This window comes from Lepus europaeus, chromosome 5, assembly GCF_033115175.1.
Source record: "Lepus europaeus isolate LE1 chromosome 5, mLepTim1.pri, whole genome shotgun sequence".
NCBI classification, from domain to species: domain Eukaryota; kingdom Metazoa; phylum Chordata; class Mammalia; order Lagomorpha; family Leporidae; genus Lepus; species Lepus europaeus.
Genome location: NC_084831.1, coordinates 35,184,077 through 35,203,557, shown reverse-complemented (window position 1 = coordinate 35,203,557; position 19,481 = coordinate 35,184,077). Strand labels below are relative to the sequence as shown.

The following is a 19,481-nucleotide window of genomic DNA, read 5'->3' as shown; positions in this document are numbered from 1 at the left end:
CACGGAAGACACACAGGGGAGCCGAACCGAGCCGGCCGCTGTGCAGTGCTGGGCAGCGGCTACCAACGCTGCCGGACCGTTTCCTGCCTTGATTATGGCTGTTTTAATTAACTGCGCTACAGCTGCCTCCATCTTGTTGAGTTTTAATTAAATTAAATGAGCTAACACTTCGTGGGCTGTCTCAGGCGGCCGTGGCTGGGGCCGGATCCTGCCCTGCTGGGTGGCTCATCTCTTCTTCCTCCCCTTGGGCACTGAGGCAGGCGTGGGTCTGGCGAGAGCTGGTGGGGAGCATCCGGCACCCCAGGGAGTGGCGGACACCTCTGAGGCCTGCAGGGCCCCGACAGGAGCAGTGTCGTGTCCTCCTTTTCGACGTTCGCCATCACAGCTGATGGGCAGCAGGGGCTCTGGCCGGCACCGGCCATCCGCCTGAGGCCCACCATCCCGCAGCTGGCAGGACCTCTGGAGCGAGCTCTGTTGGCCCAGCCCGTGCTGGCAGCAGACACAGAATACAGTCGAGCTGATTCCAGGCCTCTTTTCCCACCCGCTCCGTTCCCACAAAATCGGAATCAATTATCCTGGCGGGAGCCTCACAGGCAGATCGATCAACTGGGCGACACCTCCTGCCTGGTCGCAACGGCATCCGTGCTCCCAGGGCTCCGAGCCGGCTCCACTGAGGCAGCCAAAGGAGACTGGTGGCTCTGGTGGCCAAGGGGCGGCAGCAAGTCCTCCCCGGGCTCCAGGCCCCTGAGGTCCAGCCTTTTGAAGCCTGATCAACCAGGCATTTTTGGTCTCTTTATGAGGCTAAGCTCCAGGCCATGGGGAAAGTAGAGGACAAATACCCACAGAGCACCTGTGTAGAGCTCGCCGCACTGAGCATGCCACACAAGCAGGGGGCGGCAGGACTGGCCCAGAGTCAACCGAGTCTGACAAACCCAGGAAGGTAAAGGCCCAGTAGACAGTGAGCTGTCACCAGCATGCTCTTCCCTGGGCCTGGGGGCCTGGCACAAGATCCGGCCCCCAGCCCTGGCGGATCAGCCCCCGGACACCCAGGCCCATGAAGCAAGACACTTTTCCTGAAGTCTGGCAGCCCCTCGACCCTCAGCTCACCTGAACGCAGCTGCTTGATGCGGCCATTGCTCGTGGAGGGGTCCACGGGAAGGAAGTCCTTGAACCAAGAGATCTCCGGGTCTGGGTTTCCGCCTGCCGCACACAGCATGGTGGCTGTGCGTGCCTTCTCCACCACCTTCAGCTGCGGCCCCATGTCGATGGTGGGGAAGCCAGAGGGCAGCTGCTCCACTGCAGACAGAGTGGACACGTTAGTGCTGGCCTTGCCCAGCCCGAGACCCCTATAGGCGGCGACCCTCTCTCCAACCCCGGACGTGTAAGCACGAAGCCTCCCCTCACGTGAGGGACGAGGGTCCTCAGTCCCTGTGGCAGGGCCGGGGGCTGCAGCGGGGCCCACCCTGGCCCAGGTAGAGAATTTCCAGGTTTGAGAAGCAGTGCTTCAGACTGAAGGCGTCAGCACTTATCTCTCTAGGCCCTGAGAACGCGGATCGATGCTCTGCTGGCCACAGCAGAACACGCCGTGTGGACACCAGGCTGAAGGGCCTTCAGCTCACGCAGCATCAATGGCCACAGCCCGCACACGCAGTGCTCCCCCCATTCCTGCATCCAGCCTTCAGTCACCCCACGGCACAGCCCCAGGTCACAGCCTGAGCTCGGGCCTACCCTGGACCCCCCTGCCCTGCCAAGGATCCCCTTCTAACCCGGGTCCTGACTTACATCGCTTCTCAGCTGCAGTCTTGACCGTTTCTGAACATGCAGAAGCTACAGGGATGTACCAAGAAGGAAGCCAGGGAAGTACTTCTCAGTGGGCTGCAGCCCACTTCTCAGAGGAGCAACGGGGACAGGCATCAGCACAGCCCACTCCCACTGCACGCGGACTCCTGCAGGAGCCCTGAAGGCTGCGTCCCCTCGTCCCTTGGAAGCACGAGGAGCCGGGAGGACAGGCTCCGGACTAGGGAAGACCTGGTCAGACTCCTGTCTTCACTGCTCACTAGCTCTGGGTCGGGATGGGTTACCACTTCTTTCTGTGTCTCTGCTTCGATCCGTACACAGGGTTCAAGTGCCCACCTCGTGAAGTCACCACAGGACCACAGCTCCCAAGGTGTCAGGGAGCTGTGAACAGAACCCATGCCTGGCGACCATCAGCTGACACTACTGCAACCAATAAGGGCTGAGTCACCGGGTAGACGGATGCTAGGGCTAGGGCTTAGGGCCCCCTTGCCAACCTAGGCTGGCGAGAGGCCCTCTCCACTGGGAGCAAACTGTCAGGTGTCTGTGAGAACTGGCAGAGCCTCTCCTCCAGTGTGGATGCCAGGTACACCCAACGGGAGCAAGGGGGACCCTCTGTCCTTTGTCCTTTGTGCTCCATAGTGGGGGAGACAGGGCCACTGTACAGCACCCTCCCGAAGGCCCTGCACGGGGCGGGCATGTGGGAGCATTTGCCGAGGCCAGACGCCTATGCCAGGGCTAAAGCACCTGGCCTGCTCGGAGGGGAGAGAGTCAAGGTTTGGCAGAGCAGGCCCTCCCTGGGGACAGGGGGAGTGAGCGGGCAGAGGAAGGAGAGGAAGCTGGAGGAGCGAACAGGCAGGAGCAAGGTGCCCCTGTGTCCACTGCCAGACCCCAGGAGGTGTTCCCAGGTGCCAGCGCCATCCCACAGGGACCCCATGAGGAGATGGGGTCTGGCTCTGGGAAGCAGCAGGACCCCTAGCACAGCCTCACCTCCCCTGGCTGGACACAGCCCTATAAATTCCGGATGTAAACCCAGCGTTTCCTTGGCTGTAAATATGATCCCACAGCGCCCTGACTTTCAACTCTGATTTTTAAAAAGAAAATGTTAAACAGTAGCAGGAGCACGGAGGGAGGCAGGGAATGAAGAGGCTAGGGATGTGCCAGGCAGGGAGATGGCTTCCTTTGGCCCTGCCCCCACCGGCTTTACAGGAAGGTCCCACTGGGTGGGACCTGAGGGACACTCAGGGCTGCCAGAGCCATCCTGCCCGCCAGGACCCCAGTCTGGCTCTGCCCAGACCTCAATCCCACCTGCTCAGCCTCCATAGGGCCTGCGGGCAGGGGACGGCAGACAGGGGAGCCTGCTTGGAATCAGGGCCCACCAATCAGGTGGTCTCCACCTCTACCTGCAAGGTACGGATCAAGGAGAAGGGGAAAACACAGTCGTCTGCAGCCCTGTGTCCCAGGAATCCACTCTGAATTCCTGACACGAGGAAGGTCTTTGGGATTTATGCCAAATTAAGGACAATTAATTTTCCTCCCTCAATTATCGCGCCCTCAATGGCTCCGTCCTTGGCTCAGATCATCCCTCAGGCACTGCCGCCAGAGCCTGACACCGGCAAGTGTGAAGAGCTGTCCATAAAACAGCGGGACCCCACGCCCGTCCCTGCGCCAGGCAGGAGTCCAGGCTGCACTCCAGTGCTGCTGTCCTGACACCCCGGGTCTCCCAGGAAGGCGCAGAGCCCCTCAGCAGTGACCCGCTGCTGCCTGCTTCCTCCTTCCACCCCACCCAGCACGTTCAACTGCAGCTTTGAGCACGGCGGCATGATCAGACCCACCCACAGCACCCCCAAGTACCCACAGGGCCGGTGAGCACCCCAGGCAAGTGGCTCAGGCTCACGTCATATCAGTGCCCCAAACCCATCAGCGACTGGGGAAATGGATGTGAGGGCTAACAGGTTACACAGAGCCTTTTTACTCTTAACAAATCGACTCAGTCTTTACCAAAACCCTTGTGAGATACACCAGCACACGGGGGCTTAGGGAGCTGTGGAAACCTGCCCAAGGTCACACAGTTAAACAGGGGGTGGGGCTGGCCTTGAGACCAGGGGGTGGGACCCCAGCCACCGCGGAAACACCTGCAAGCCCTGGGGGCCGGCAGGTGAGGGGCTTCTCCGGGGGAACTGCGCTCCGCCCCCAGCGCCTCACCCCAGGCCGGCTAGGGGCGGGGCTCTGGGCTCCACTGCAGACCCCAGCCCAACCCCGGCGGAGCCAGTATTTACAGCATAGGGAGCCCCCCCGCGTCCTCACACGTGGACACCCGCGGGCACACACCTATGGCCCACAACCGGGAGGTACGCCCAGGTCCCTCAAAATGCGCCAGGCGGGTGACCGAGGGGCGGCCGGCGCGGGAAGGGAGGAAGGGCCCCTCCCCCCTCCAGGCCACCCGGTAACCATGGTGACGGCGGAGAGGCAGGCGCCGCGGCGGAAGGGCTGCGCGTGTCCGTGCGGGCGCGCGCATCCGCGGTCGACTGGGCGCCGCCCTTCCCGCCCCGGCCTGGGCGGAGCGGCCGCGACACCCCCACGGCCCCCAGGACCTGGCTCAGCGACTCTGGGGAACCCTCCCTTTAGGCTTTCCTGCTCCAAGTCGTCGCCACACGCCTGGCCCTCACCCGGTGCCCAGCACCGTGCGCCGGCTTGTGCACAGGTAGCATCCACATTCCCCACAGTTTGTTCTGCCCACAAAGATCTGTAGGCACCTGTGGTGGGCGCGCACGTGTGCGGCAACCGCTTCTGCAGCCCCGGCGGCGGGCTTCTGGACACTGCAGTGGGAGATCCCCACGGCCTTCCCTGCAGGGGGTCCCACTGTTCCACGGCAGTGGAAGATGCCAGGCCTGGGGGGGGGAGGGCTTTGGCAGGGAGAGTGGGTAGGGCTGGAGTGGCTGAAGTCTTGTGATGGAGCTGGCTGCTTTGACCCCATGGCCCACTTGCTATCTTGGCGGCTTCCAGGAGGAAGTAACACTGGGGGGCAGAAAGCTTTTTGTGGGGACGGGGAGAGCAGCAGCCAGGTGAGTCTGGTGGGAGCAGGGGTCTCTGTGGGGTGCTGATAGCTGAAGCCAGGTTGAGGGTGGTCAGAGGACTGCCTGGGCAGGCTGCAGTGACTGGGCCCAGGGAAGCTGCTGAGGCCCCCTACAAAGCACACACAAGTCCCTTTGTCCAACTCCGCCTGGTGTTGGTGGCTGAGGCGGAGTCTGGGCCACGGGGCGGGGGGCGGGGGGGCCTGCACCACGGAAGCTGACAGATGGAGACGGCTTGCAGGGTCCCAGGGCCCCAGGGCCCGCAGCACCGTCTGTCAGCACACTCTTTGCAGCCGTGCTGACCCAGCCCCGGGGGCCACTGTGCGCGCACATCCCTGGGCTGGCACTGACTGTGAGCCTGACCCCCTCCCCTATTCCTGAGTGCTGGGTCTGGCCTTGCCCTGTCTCTGATCATACAGATGCCTTCCTAGTACCTTAGAAACAGCCAGGGGCCCAGAGACACACATGGAGAGACAGGTGCAAAGATAGAAACCTCTATGTGCATGTGGACGGGCACCTGCAGGGGCATGTACCTGTGGAAAGACTCATGTCAGCAGAGCCAGAGGCGGGACATGTGCACACGGAAACACATGTGCAGACATGCTCTGTCAGAGACGCACATACACTGAGACTTGTGTACCTGGACGCACACACAGGGACAGACACAGGTAGGAGCCTCGTGGGTGGCAAGGCTGCCCGCTCCCCTGCCCTTCAGGCACTCCAAGGTAGCCAAGGCCACCTCCGGCTCCGGCTCCGGCTCCGAGGCAGCTCTGTCCTCAGCAGTGTCAGGGCAGAGACACCCCCAGCAGGGCAGGAGGCCCCCCAGAACCGCAAGCTCCCACTCTCCTGGAGAACGAGCTTCCAGGCAGTCAGGGGGGCCTGGGGAGCCTTGGGCCCATCTCCCTTCGCAGCTTTCAGTCTCAATTTTCAGCTGTTTTTCCAAGAGAAAACTCCCACCTCTTCCAGCACTCAGATTTCATCAAACTTGGCATCTTAAAAGCCTGTTTTGTTTTTGAATCTGAGCTGTTTGGGGCCTGTCGGCAGCCAGGCCTCCCCCTCTCCATCACCGCCCCGCCCTGGGCTTCCCTGGCGCTCCTCATGGCCCTACCGAACCCTTGCCTCTGCTGCCGCCGCCCCCCTGCCAAGTGAAGGCTGGGGCCATCCTGGGAGGACACTCAGGCGCTGGACTTTCCTCCTGGGGTCCCCCCACCTCCCTCAGATGCAGAGCACTGAGCCGTGCGTGCAGGCACTGCCTCAAGTCACTCTAGACCACTGACAGCCTCCACCCCCTCCTCAGCCCCTCTGCAGCCCGGCTGCCACCCGCAGCTCACCAAGGTCAATGATGACTCCATGGAGCTAAGTCCACAGGACCCCGCCCAGCGCCCCCAGCAGCACCCTGCCCCGCTGACCACTCCTCCTTTGCTCACTCTCTGTCTTGACTTCCACAGCCTGGCACGAGCCTGGCTCCCCCCCCCCCCCCCCCAACACCTCCTCCTCTAGGGAATCTCCTCCCAACACAAGAGGCAGCTCCAGGGCCTCTGTCTCCAGGCCTGGCTCTGGCTCCCCGAGAGCTGCCATTTCTCAGCCTCCACAACTCCGTCTCCAGATGTCCCTCTGGAGCGCCAGGCAGATGTGCCCAGGCCTCCTAGACACCCACACCCCAATGCATGCGTACACCTGATCAACAGATTTCTAGCTGGAATCATCAGCTTGTCCCCTCAAACCCCACCCTCCCATCTCAGAGTCTTGGAAAACAGTTCCACTGGCTACCCAGCCCTGGAGCGAGCGGGTATCACAGGGTATCACAGCTCCCCTGTGGCACAGGTAGCTGGGCCAGGCCACCCTCCTTCTAACTGCTCATAATCCATTCTCCCCTCTTCAGGCAAACGCCACCGCTCACCGGTCTTATGTGCACCTCACTCTGTACCCGCAGGGGCCTCTCTGGAACCTAAATGTGATCACGTTACCCCCTGACCAAAATCCTCTCTCCCCTGGCAACCAAGGATGGGGAATGTACATACTCAGGGGCACTGACAATTCCAGATCCACTGGCTCCACTGTGGTCTAGAGGTCGAGGGGAGGGGAGTAAGCAAAGAGACCGTGCACACAGCAGACGCTGGGAGCACATGGGGCTACCAGGGGAGGTGCCCAGTATCCAAGGCCGAGGGAAGAGCACTGCCCACCCCCCAGGAGGACTTATTCAGAAGAGAGCTCACTTGGGTCTTGGAAGATGGATCAGAACCAGGATAAAGGGTGGATCTTGGGTACCAAGAAACCCAGGGTCTGACCTTCAAAGGGCCTTTGGCAGTGCCTGTCTGCCTGCTACATCTCCTATCCCCGTGCCTGGGGCCCAGAACCTCCAGGAACTGGCTGTAGAATGCAGAGCCTCATGTCTGTGTGGTCCTGAAATCTGTGGCCATGGCAGGGTGTGAGGATAAGGACAAGTCACAAAGTCCACAGCTGCCTGGCCAGAGGCAACAGTAGGCCATGCCCTGGCTGCCAGAGGAGGGAGGGAGGCTGGCCTGGGTTCAGGTTCCGGGGCCCTTTCAATGTCTTCTGAGGCTGCAAGTCAGGCAGGTAACTGACCTGGCTTCTGCAAAACCAGTCTGTGGCCTCAGCACGTGTGCTGACAATACAAAGGGGTGTACCCTGCCGCTCGCTCGCAAAGCCTCAACTCCCCTCCTCTCAAAGTCAGGCCTGGGCAGTCATTCTCCCTCGGGTAGAGGGAAGGGACAGGCTTGGCCCAGACAGGATACACCAGGACGTGGCCATGTGTTGCTTATGGGCCCTCTGTCCCTGGGCTGTTTTCAAAGGGACTGGGGGCATGGTAGGGGGGCTCAAGAAGTCCTTCACTGTCCACAGGTCCCAGAGCCTTCCAAAGTCAGAGCCACTGAAAAATCCAGAGGTCCAGGCCCAGCACAACACTGACTGACCCTCACCTTGGCCCCTCCCCAGAGTCTGCCACAAGGCATCAAACACCAGGCACTCCGCGCACACGCCTGCATTTCTGGGTCTGCATGGCACTGGAGATGTGGTCTGGACAGTCAGTGGACATGGAGCCAGGTGGGAACAGGTAGCAGGAAGCTTGGTCTTGATGGGGGGAGGGGAGGAAGAGGACAGAGTTCCCCCAAGATCTTCCAAAGGCAGATCTGGGCAGGACCCTCATGTGGTTACCCCCCCCCCCAATCCTGGCTGCCAGATGCTGAGGGGAGCCACTCCAAGTGCTGAGAACAGTGGAGCCTGACCAGACTGTCCCTCATCCCTCTCCGTCCAGCTGTCCTGGCTGACCAACAGCTCCACGTGGGGATCTTCAGGGGCCCCAGAAACAGTGAGCCCAGACACAGCAACTCTGACCCCAGCAGCCCAGCACAGGCTGCTTCCTGCTCACACGGCCTCCGCACACACAGCTTGTAAGGTGCACGCCACCTGCGGTACAGCCCCATCGCATGCCTGCTGCCTGCTGCACACACACACATACACACACATGCGCACACACACCGCCTGCTGCATACACAGCCTATAAGGTACGCACCACCTGCTGTACACCCCGCACCCCTCCCCCACTGCCTGGCGCGTGCACCCGCACACAGTCTGCTTCACACTCTCTTCCGTAAGGAGCCCTACAACGCTGCACCACACAGGGCACCCACACCACACACAGCACACATGATCTGCTGTAGCCATGATCACAAGACAAACGCTGTGGCTGCTGCCTGCCCGCTGAGCCCTCGGAGCCAGGCCTCCCAGGACAAGGCAGAAACAGCACATCGCTAACCCACAGCCTCTTTCCTCCTCCTCCTGTCCCTTCCAGAACTGACCCTCCCTGAAGTCACCAGAGCCCCACCCACACCTCTTGCTGGTCCTGCTCTCTCCAGGGGCTTTCCTGCCTAGCCTGGCCCCTGGTGCCCCACAATGAGCTCAAGACCCTCACTGCCCCCACCTCCAGGAGGGAAGCCCGGGAATCTAGGCCTGCCTCCCCTCCCCCAGCGCTCCCTCCCTCGTGAGGGAAAATGTCAGATTCCCTGTCTCAGTGGCGGCAGCGGGCGGGCTGGAGGGGGAGTGATTCAGCCGCCGCCTCAAGAGTGTGGAGCGAGAAGAGCTTTTCCTGCCATTACCGCGAGGGAGAGGCTGGCGCGCTAATGGCTTCAATTACCACTCAGACAGGAACGCGGGGCGCGGACGGGCTCGCCCCCAGCCAGCCCGTGCTGGGCACCCCACCTTGTGCCCAGGCCGGAGGGGGGCAGTGAGGCCGGGGAGCGGTCTTCCCTGGACAGCCCGAGGCTGCGGGGAGGGGAGGTGCGGGGCCGGGGCTCCCCATGGCAGCGAAGAACGCACGCCTGAGCCGGGCTCCCAGGCAGCCCTCAGCCCCTGTCTCATGTGTTTGGAGGGGTCCGTGCCAGTCTCACCCTCTCCCCCACCCCCGCTCCCTGTGTATCCTCCCAGGAACAGCCCTGGCTCCCCCCAGCTCCACCGCGGAGCTCCAGGAAGCCAGCCTTTCACCCCGTTCCTGCGGGCACCCCAGCTTTGGGTGGGGAGGCGGGACAGTCACAGTCTGGGCCACCTCCCCGGGGCCCCGCCCCCGGCGCGCCTTTCTGCCAAGTCCAGAGCTGGTCAAGGTTACACAGACCAGGAAAGTCAGCACTTTGTCTTCCGGGTGCTGTTTCAGGAGCAGGAGGGGCTCTCCCAGGCCCACAGGCCCTCACCCCCTCCAAGGGAACAGGGCAAGGGCGGGGACCTGCCCCACACCTGCTCCAGATGCCTCCTCAGACACTGCCAACACCTCAGAGCCCACACACACACACACCCGGACCCTATCCCTATGCATGAAGATACCTCCAAATGCCCCGCCAGAGCGAGGGAGGCCTCCTCACCCAGCTATGAACGACCACCCGTGTCCATGTCCATGTCCATTAGGAGCAGCAGCCGCCCAGGGCAGTGGCAGAGGACACAGGGCCTAGGGGCCTTGAGGACACCTTGCTACCCAGCCCAGGAGCCCTGGCAGATGCCCTCGGGAGCAGGAGCCCTGGTCCTGGCCCTTTGGCCACTTCCCAAGTGCCAGGGCAGGGCAGATGGCACCCTGTGGGCAGATGCCAACAGGGCAGAGTTGAAATACGTGCTCCCGGGTCACGTGTCGGGACAGTGAGGTCAGGATTAGCAGGGAGGAACCCAAGAACGTGGCAGTCAATGATCCTGTATCAGGGCTTGGCCTCTGGGCCCCAGCTCCACAGCGTCCTCCCCAAGGGGACGGAAGATGGCAGGCGACTATGGGAGCCGAGCACCTTCTTCACTTGTCCTCACGATGTGGTGCCTCCTAGCCCTGTGGCACCTGCTAAATCAGGCTGGGATCCCGGGAAGTGGCTAACTGCGCTGCATTCTGTTCTCCAAACCAGCCTGGGTCGTACATGTTGCAGCCCTATTTACAGACGGAACAAACAAGGCTCAGAGGCAGGATTACTGGCTCAAGGTCACCTGGAGGGTGCAGGGTCCCTGCTCTTGGCCACTGTCCTCCACGGCCCTGCTGAAGGGCCGTGTGAAGCACAGTGGAACCCACCGGCTCACCTGGGACACAGACGAAAGAGAGTTTTGGAGTGGATGCCTGTGTGAACACACAAAGCCACAGCATAGAAATGGCCAATGTGAAAAGATGTTCAACTGCTCTTGTAATCAAAGAAATGCAAATTAAATTGAAATGCCATTGTTTTTGCCGATTAAGTTGGCAAAGATTTTTTTTTTAAATGATAATTCCCACTGCTGGAAAGAGGCCTCTTACGACCTGCTTGTCAGCAGTATAAACTGATACAGCCTTCTGGAAATACTGACAGGCTTAACATTGCATGCGCCCTCTGACCCAGCGGTTCTCCTCCCATGGACCTGGGACAAGCCAATAATCAGGGAAGTAAATGCACCTACGTGTAAGGACACCTATGGCATTTTATTTATAAAAGCAAAACACTTTTGAACAACATATGTATCCAACCATAAGGGAATGGCTAGATAAATTAGGGTGTTTCCACGTGACAGCTCACCCATGGCCATTAAAAATAATGAGGCAGAAAAATATCTAATGGCAAGGAAGATGTTCACAATATGGGTTTTTTTGGTTTGTTGCTTTTGTTTTTATATGTGAGAAGCACAGAGAAAGAGTCCCCACCTGCTAGCTCACTCCATATACGCCTGGGGAGGTTGGGAGCAGGGAACTCAACCCAGGTCTCCCCTCATGAGTGGCAGGAAGTCAATTATTTGAGCCACCACTGCTGCCTCCCAGAGTCCAAATTAGCAGGAAGCTGGAGTCAGGAGCCAGAGCCAGGAACTAAATCCAGGTGCTCTGATGTGCACTGCCGCTGTTTTACCTGCGAGGCCAAATGCCGGCCCCTGATTTTTGTTTTGTGTGTGTTGTATATGCTCTGAAAGGCAGAGAGACAGAGAAGGAGAAGGGAGGTCCCCAGTTGCCCCCTACAGTTGGGGCTCAGCCAGACCAGTCAGGAGCTTAGAACTCAGTTCAGGTATGTTCCGTGGGTGGCAGGGCTCCAGGTACTTGAACCATCACCTGCTGCCTCCCAGGGTGCACGTTAGCAACAAGCTGGACTGGAAGCAGGGTAGAAACTTGAACCAAGGGACTCCAAGATGGGATGCACAAACAGTGACTTAACTGCTGCTCCAAATGCCTTCCCCTTTTTTTGTTTTAAAAGAGCCGTCTACAAATCACTAGAGAGTGAACTAATTTCTGATATATAGTACACGCGCGCACACACAAATACATACACACACACAAACGGCTATGCACAGAAAATGGGCCACAAAGAAATAACCAGGGGCCAGCGCTATGGCGCAGTGGGTTAAAAGCCCCAGCTTGAAGCGCCGGCATCCCCTATGGGTGCCAATTCTAGTCATGGCTGCTCCTCTTCCAATTCAGCTCTGCTCTGGCCTGGAAAAGCAGCAGAATATGGCCCAAGTCCTTGGGTCCCTGCACCCGCATGGGAGACCCGGAAGAAGCTCCTGGTTCTTGACTTTGGATTGGCTCAGCTCCTGCCGTTGTGGCCATTTGGGGAGTGAAACAGTGGATGGCAGACCTCTCTCTGCAATTCTTTCAAATAAATAAAAGTAAATAAAAAAAGAAAAGAAAAGAAAAAAAGACTGGGGCCGGCACTGTGGCACAGCAGGTTAAAGCCCTGGCCTGAAGTGACAGCATCCCATATGGGCACCGGTTCTAGTCCCAGCTGCTCCTCTTCTGATCCATCTCTCTGCTGTGGCCTGGGATAGCAGAAGATGGCCCAAGTCCTTGGGCCCCTGCACCTGCGTGGGAAACCTGGAAGAAGCTCCTGGTTCCTGGCTCCTGACTTCAGATTGGTGCAGCTCCAGCTGTTGTGGCCATCTGGGGAGTGAACCAGCGGAAGGAAGACCTTTCTCTCTGTCTCTACCTATCTCTGTAACTCTTTCAAGTAAATAAAATAAATCTTTAAAAAAATAAGTAGACGTTAATAATAGAGATAAGATAATGAGTGATTTAAATTTTTCCTTGTTATTCTATACTTTTCAATTTTTCAACACTGAACAGATATTGGTATTGCATTTTAAAAAGAAAGCAGGGGTAGGTGTTTGGCAGGTAAGACACTCACATCCCACATCAGAGTACCTGGGTTTGACACCCAGCTCCAGCTCCTAACTCCAACTGCTCTCCAGCGAAGGCCCTGGGAGGAATCAGTGATGCCAAACATAAGTGGGTTCCTGCCACCCACATGGGAGACCTGGATTGTGTTCCTGACTCCTGGCTTTGGTTCTGGCCCAGCCCTGGCTGTTGCAGGCATCTGGGGAGTGAACTGGCAGATAGGAGTTCTCTCTGTGTCTGTTTGTCTTGCTGTACCTCTCAAAGAAATATTTAGGGCCCGGTGTTGTGGTGGAGCAATGCTGCCATCCCATACGGGCACTGGTTCATGTCCTGGCTGCTTCACTTCCTATATAGCTCCCTGCTAATGGCCTGGGAAGCAGCAGAAGATGGCCCAAGTGCTTGGGCCCCTGCCACCCACATGGGAGACTCAGGTGAAGCTCCTAGCTCCTGGCTTTGGCATGGTCCAGCACCAGTCATTATGGCCATCTGGGGAGTGTACCAGTAGATGGAAGATCTCTGTCTCTCTCTGTAATTCTTTCAGATAAATACATAAATCTTTAAAGTTAATAACAATTTTTTAAAAGATTTATTTTATTTACTTCAAAGACAGTTACAGAGAGAGGTAGAGACAAAGGTCTTCCATCCGCTGGTTTACTCCCCGGATGGCTACAACAGCTGGAGCCACACCAATCCGAAGCTAGGAGCCAGGAGCCAGGAGCTTCTTCCTGCTCTCCCAGGTGGGTGCAGGGGCCCAGGGACTTGGGCCATCTTCTTCTGCTTTCCCAGGCCATAGCAGAGAGCTGGATCGAAAGTGGAGCAGCCGGGACTAGAACCGGCACCCATATGGGATGCGGGCGCTTCAGGCCAGGGCTTTAACCCGCTGCACCATAGCACCGGCCCCCACAATTAATAACAATTTAAATAAAACTCACATAAACATACTATTTTGAAAATACACCCACAGACCACATTCAGATGGATGAACCCGATGGCTGGGGTCTGAGCATGTCACTCCCCACCGCTGGTGGCTTCCTCTGCCAGAGAAAAGTGCTCTTTTCTCAGCCTGACCCCGTGCGTCTGCCTTCCAACCTCTCCAGCTGCTCCCCTCCCCTGCTGTACCCTCCAGCTCTCAGACCCCTGCCCAAAAGCCAACTCCACACGTCTCAACTGCCTCCCCCAACTCCACACTTCTCAAGATGTGGCTTACACACAGCTCTCTCCTCACTTGTGCACCCCCAGCCCTCTGAGCTGTCCCCACAGAACGTCCTGAGACTGCGTATCTCAGGGTCAGCGCCCAAGGCAGCTGATCTGCTGGACTTCAGGGCGGTTCAGGGAGTGCTTGCGAAAGAATGGAGAAGCCACCAAGTGAGAGAAGACGCCAAAACCCATAGGGAGAGCCTCAGCCACCAGTCTGGGCCCTGGCACACAGCAGCAACAAGAAACACACCTGTCTGACACCTACCACAGAACTCAGGCCCCCTGGCACAACCACCTAGGGACACCCAGCTGCAGCTCCGCACCTCCAGCCAGAGCCCAGGCATATACACAGCTGGTCTTGGCACAAGCCGCACCATCCAGGCCAGGTACAGTGACCACCCCGTCCACCACTGACTTCGGCTGACACCAAGATGGCCAGCCCACCTTTCTGCCAAAGCACATGAGCCCGTGGCAGGGCCACAGCTGGCTAGCTGGGTGTTGCCAGCGTGTCCCTCCCTGGCACGTACCTTCAAGCACCGAGAGCTTGGCACTGGTGTTGATCTCCCCCAGACTGTTGGTGGCTGTGCACTCATAGATGGCTTCGTCTCGCTGGGCCCGCAGCGGCTGGATCCGCAGCACTGACCCTGCCCCATCGTCAAACTCGATGACCTGCCAGAGGACAGACACGCAGTCACGGCCCGCTCAGAACACGGGGGCCGGCTCGGTGTCAGCTGCCCTCCCACTCCCAGCAGGCCCACGGAGAGGAGTGGGACCAGGCTCTAAGTCCTGCCTGCCCCTGCCCACTGAGACCGCACCTCAAAGCGCTGGGAGCTGACTTTCTTCCCCTTCTTCATCCATGTGATGCGTGGCTTGGGTTCCCCTGTGGCTTGGCACACGAAGGACGCCACGCCTCCCGACAGCCCAGTCTGGTCCTCAGGGACCTTAACAAAGACAGGTTTGCCTGGAAGAGAGGGAGACACCAACTCATTACGGCATGGTCACTACCAGCACGGCCAGTGGTACAGGCGGCAGTCCCAGGGGACAGTGGGCGGGCAAGCGAGAACGATTGTCAGAGAAATTAATCAGGGCCCCTAGCCCTTGCCCGGGGCTCCACCTGTGCCAGGCACTGTCCAGAAAGCTGAACGTTCACTGACTTCTTTGCACATGAGCTGGGTGCCGCAATTACCTATGTTGACATAGAAGAAGAACCAAAGCACAGAGAGAGTAAGGGATTTGTCCAACACGACCCAGCTGGGAGGAGGCAGAGCCATGATCTGAACCCAGGGTTTAGGCTTCTGTCTCTGACCCCTCACCAACCTATAGCCCTACAAAGAGCATCCTGGAAAGCTGCTGGGAAGACCCTGGAGACCGCCCCTCCTCCACTGCTCTCCCTCTCTCGGGGAGGGCACCTCCAGCCACCTCCAGGTTCCAGCCAGGAACCAGGACTCCTCCTCTCCCTGGCCCCCACATACCAGCCGTCCCAAAGGCCCAGACATTCCAGCTTCTAAGTATCTCTGGACGCCTTCCCAGGTAAATGCTTTCCTGTAAACCTGCCCCTCCCCACCCCTGCCCCCACTGACTTGGCTACTGCCTTCCCACAGCCTGGACAGACGGCTCCCCAAGGTCCCCCTTCACGGGGAGGCAGAGGTGGGGGCCCAGACTCTGTGCTGCGACACACACCCACATCACCGGGACCAACCCACAGCTCCTATCCCTGCAAATGCCACTGCCCAGGGTCCCAGGGCCAGAGAAGCCCAGCTCATGAAGATGTAGCAACGCCTCGTTAGTGCTGACAGCAGATCCATGTCCTATTAATCAGGCCAATGAACAGCTCTGGGAAGGACTAACACCGTGAGAAATGACCTTTCAGATCACCCGCTCGGTGCCCGCGAGCCCGGGCCCAGGCCGGACCCTGGCAAGGAAGCGCAGTCCTTGGCTAAGCAGCCACTCCAATCCACTCCTTCATCCCCAGCATCCCCAGCTGACGGGCTCCCAGGGGTCAGGCCACTCATCCAAAGTCGCAAAGCCAGCAAGTGGCACATCTGGAGCTGAATTCAGGCTGCTGGACTCCAAATCAGCTGGCATACAACTGTTCATCTAGGATTGTGGGGGCCCTGCCAGGAGCAAGGTCGTGGGGTGCTGGGGGCTGAAGCCAGGCTGAGGAGAGAGTGGGAGGTGAGGAAGTGGACAGCACAGGAGCCGCATGAGGAGCTGGGACTTGGGGGGGATGAGGGCTGGGGGGAGGCTTGTACATTAAAAAAAAAAAGAAAGAAAGAAAGAAATGTATTTACTTGAAAGGGAGACACAGAGAGAGATCTTTCATTTGCTGGTTCACTCCCCAGATGGCTGCAATGGCCAGGCCATTGGCAGATGGCTGGGCCAGGCCAAAGCCAGGAGCCAGGAGCTTCATGGGGGTCTTCAATGTGGGTGACAGGGGCCTAGACACTTTGGCCATCCTCTGCTGCTTTTCCCAGGACATTAGCAGGAGCTGGATTGGAAGTGGAGCAGCCGGGATTTGAGCCAGTGACCATATGGGATGCCGGCACTGTAGGTGGCAACTTTATCGGCTACATTACAATAACGCCTGCTCCACTTTTTTTTCTTTTTTTCTTTTTAAGATTTATTTATTTATTTGAAAGGCAGAGTTATAGTGGCAGAGGCAGAGGGAGATAGAGAGGTCTTCCGTCTGCTGGTTCACTCCCCAGTTGGCCACAATGGCTGGAGCTGTGCCAATCCGAAGTCAGGAGCTTCTTCCAGCTTTCCCACGTGGGTGCAAGGGACCAAGCACTTGGGCCATCCTCTACTGCTTTGCTAGGCCATAGCAGAGAGCTGGATCAGACGTGGAGCACAGCCAGGTTTACCCGCTTCACGACAGTGCTGGCCCATCTTTTTCTTCCTTTTTTTTTTTCATTTTATTTTTTTGACAGGCAGCATTAGACAGTGTGAGAGAGAGATAAAAAGGTCTTCCTTCTGTTGGTTCACCCCCCCCCAAATGGCCGCTACGGCTGGCACACAGTGCCAATCTGAAGCCAGGAGCCAGGTGCTTCCTCCTGGTCTCCCATGCAGGTGCAGGGCCCAAGCACTTGGGCCATTCTCCACTGCCTTCCCGGGCCACAGCAGAGAGCTGGACTGGAAGAGGAGCAACCGGGACAGAATCTGGCGCCCCAAATGGGACCAGAACCTGGGGTGCCGGCGCCACAGGCGGAGGATTAGCCTAGTGAGCCGCGGCGCCGGCCATCTTTTTCTTCTTAAAGACACAAGTGGGGCCGGTGCTGTGGCATAACGGGTAAACCTGCTGCCTGCAGTGCCAGCATCCCATATGGGCAACTGTTTGAATCCCGGCTACTCCACTTCTGATCCAGCTCTGCTACGGCCTGGGAAAGCAATAGAAGATGGTCCAAGTGCTTTGGCCCCTGCACCCACATGGGAGACCTGAAGATTCTAGCTCCTGGCTTTGGATTGGCGCAGCTCCAGCCGTTGCGGTCAATTGGGGAGTGAACCAGAGGATGGAAGACTTCTCTCTCTATCTGTGTAACTCCCTCAAATAAATAAATAAATAAATCTTAAATAAAAAAGACACAAGATAATGTTTAAATATAAGTGTGGTGTACAGTGGGTTAAGCCACTGCCTGGGATGCCAGCTTTCTATATTCTACTCTGGATCCAGCTCCCTGCTAATATTAGTGCGTGGGAAAGTATAGGAAGAGGGCACAAGCACTTGGACTGCTGCACCCAGGTAGGGGGATCCAGATGAAGCTCCAGGCTCTTGGCTTTGGCCTGGCCCAGCCCTGGCTATTGTGGGCATGCAGGGAGTGAAACAACGGATGGAAGATCCTCTCTCTGTATCTCTGCCTTCCAAATAAAGGAAAGGCTCAGAGAGATATAGAGCGCTGATCCAGGAGATAGAGGGACAGCAGATGGGGCAGAGTCACCAAGGAGAGAAGGGTCCAGGGTACCAGGGTGCTGAGTGGGTGGGGGCTGCAGGCAGAGAGAGCATGGAGGAGACTTTATGGAAAACCCATGGCCTATGCGTTCCGGGGTTCTGTGTGGTGATTACACAACACTCACCTTCCCTGAGCCTATTTTCTCATCTGCTAGGGACAAGGGGTCTGTGCAGGTGACACACAACGTGTGTATGCTGCTCTGCAGGTGCTACGTCCTCCGTCCGTGCAGCCACCCCCTCATTAGCTTCACCACTCTTAAAGCAACCCCACAAGTAGGTGAGAGTATCATGCCCATTTTAGAGATGGGGAAACAGAGGCACAGAGGGACTGGAGATGGAGCCAGGGTTTGATCCAGCATTCAAAATCCCCAGCTCATCACGGGTGCCTTCTGCCTCCCTGCAGAAGGGAAACTCGGACCCCAGCTGACTCTGCCTTTGGAAGACCTAGGGCAGGCGAGGGCAGCTGTTCCGGGGGAGCCAGAGCAGGGTGGGCGCAGGGTAGCCTCAGTGGGGAAGCACATGTGAGCCTGTGGGCCCAGGGCGCAAGGTCACAGGGGTTTCAGAACCAGTCTCCTCACCCTTCCCCCAACTGTCCTAGGAAAGAGGCTCGGGACACCAGCATGCAACTGTCTGCACAGCCTGTCCTGCGGGGGACCTCCTACCCAGGGTCCCCTGCGGCTGTGCCCTGTGCAGCCCCCCCCCCCCCCCCCGCCCCATGCAGTCCTCCCCATACCAGAGGACCTCAGAGAGCCGCACCCGCTCTCCTCCCGGGCTGCTGTACTCTTCCCCAGCCTAAGGAGCTGATGTCCCGGCCTCCAGCCTCACCCCTCCCGCCAGTCTATTCCGCACTCAGCAGCCAGGACACCCTGAGAGCCTCCCTCCTCATCAGAGCTCTCCAAGGGCCTCCCACCCTCCGAACCAGACATATAAAATGCCTATCATGGCGGACAAAGCCCTGGCAAGTCTGCCGCAGCCACTCTCCCCAGAGCCCTGGACAAGTGCTGTTGCCTGTGGCCTCCGGGCCTTTGCACAGTTGCTCCTTTGACTGAGCCTCTTAAGCTGCCTGTCCACCCACTCACTCTTACTCACTTTCCCATCTCCAGGTAAACATCATCCGGGGTTCCCGTCACCACCTCACCCCACACTGACTCAGTCCTGGCCCCGAGCTCTCTGGGAACGCCCTCTGCCAACTACAGCACGGCTCACGGCGTGCTATGGAGGTGTGTGAGGTAATAACTTGCTCACAGCTTATTAGGTGCATGTGTGAGGTTATGGCTTTTGTAGTTTCTGGGGTTTAGTAACTGCTTCTCTGCCTTGAACACCCGCTGGGAAGGGCAGAGCCCCGCCAGTCCTATTTCCTGTCCGTTCTCAGGGTCTGACCCAGTCGCAGGCACCCGGGGGTGCTGAGGAAGGAACAGAGGGAAGAGACTGCAGCCCCTCGCACACCATGGGCAGAAAGTCCCGTGTCCCGTCCCCCCCCCCCCCCCCCCCCCCCCCCGGGCCTGCTGGCTCCTGCCTCAACGTGTCCGCTGCTGAAACCAGAGGCTGGAACCCGTTGAACTGGAATGGCTGGGCAAGCGGGCCTGGGGGCGGGGCAGGGCGGGGCCTGCACGCCAAACAAAGAACCCAGAAGCCGGAGGAGGGCCAGGTGTGGGTCCTGCTGGCTGCCCAGAGCCCAGTGGAGGCTGCAAGGTGCCTGAGGCCCGGGGCGGTGGCGGGGGCAGAACCCCTGCTCCATTGCAAGCTGCAGAGGCGCCAGCGCCCGCACCCAGCCCAGGTGGGCCCGGCAGTGCTGCCCAAGCCAGTGCAGCCAGGGGGCTGGAACTGGCAGGCCCAACCCGCTCTTGCTCCCCTGGAATCCACCCTT

General features: G+C 58.8%; 1 protein-coding gene across 5 annotated transcripts in view; it reads right to left on the bottom strand.

The window, feature by feature from the left end:
- PTPRF (protein tyrosine phosphatase receptor type F) overlaps positions 1-19,481 on the bottom strand; it is an 84,276-nt gene that overhangs the window by 45,606 nt on the left and 19,189 nt on the right. For all 5 annotated transcript variants that reach the window (XM_062191115.1, XM_062191119.1, XM_062191118.1 and 2 more), the window contains exons 3-5: positions 14,487-14,632; positions 14,199-14,340; positions 1,108-1,296 (exon numbers count right to left, since the gene is read on the bottom strand). In XM_062191115.1, coding sequence (XP_062047099.1) covers positions 1,108-1,296; positions 14,199-14,340; positions 14,487-14,632 — 477 coding nt within the window. The remainder of the gene's footprint in view (positions 1-1,107; positions 1,297-14,198; positions 14,341-14,486; positions 14,633-19,481) is intronic.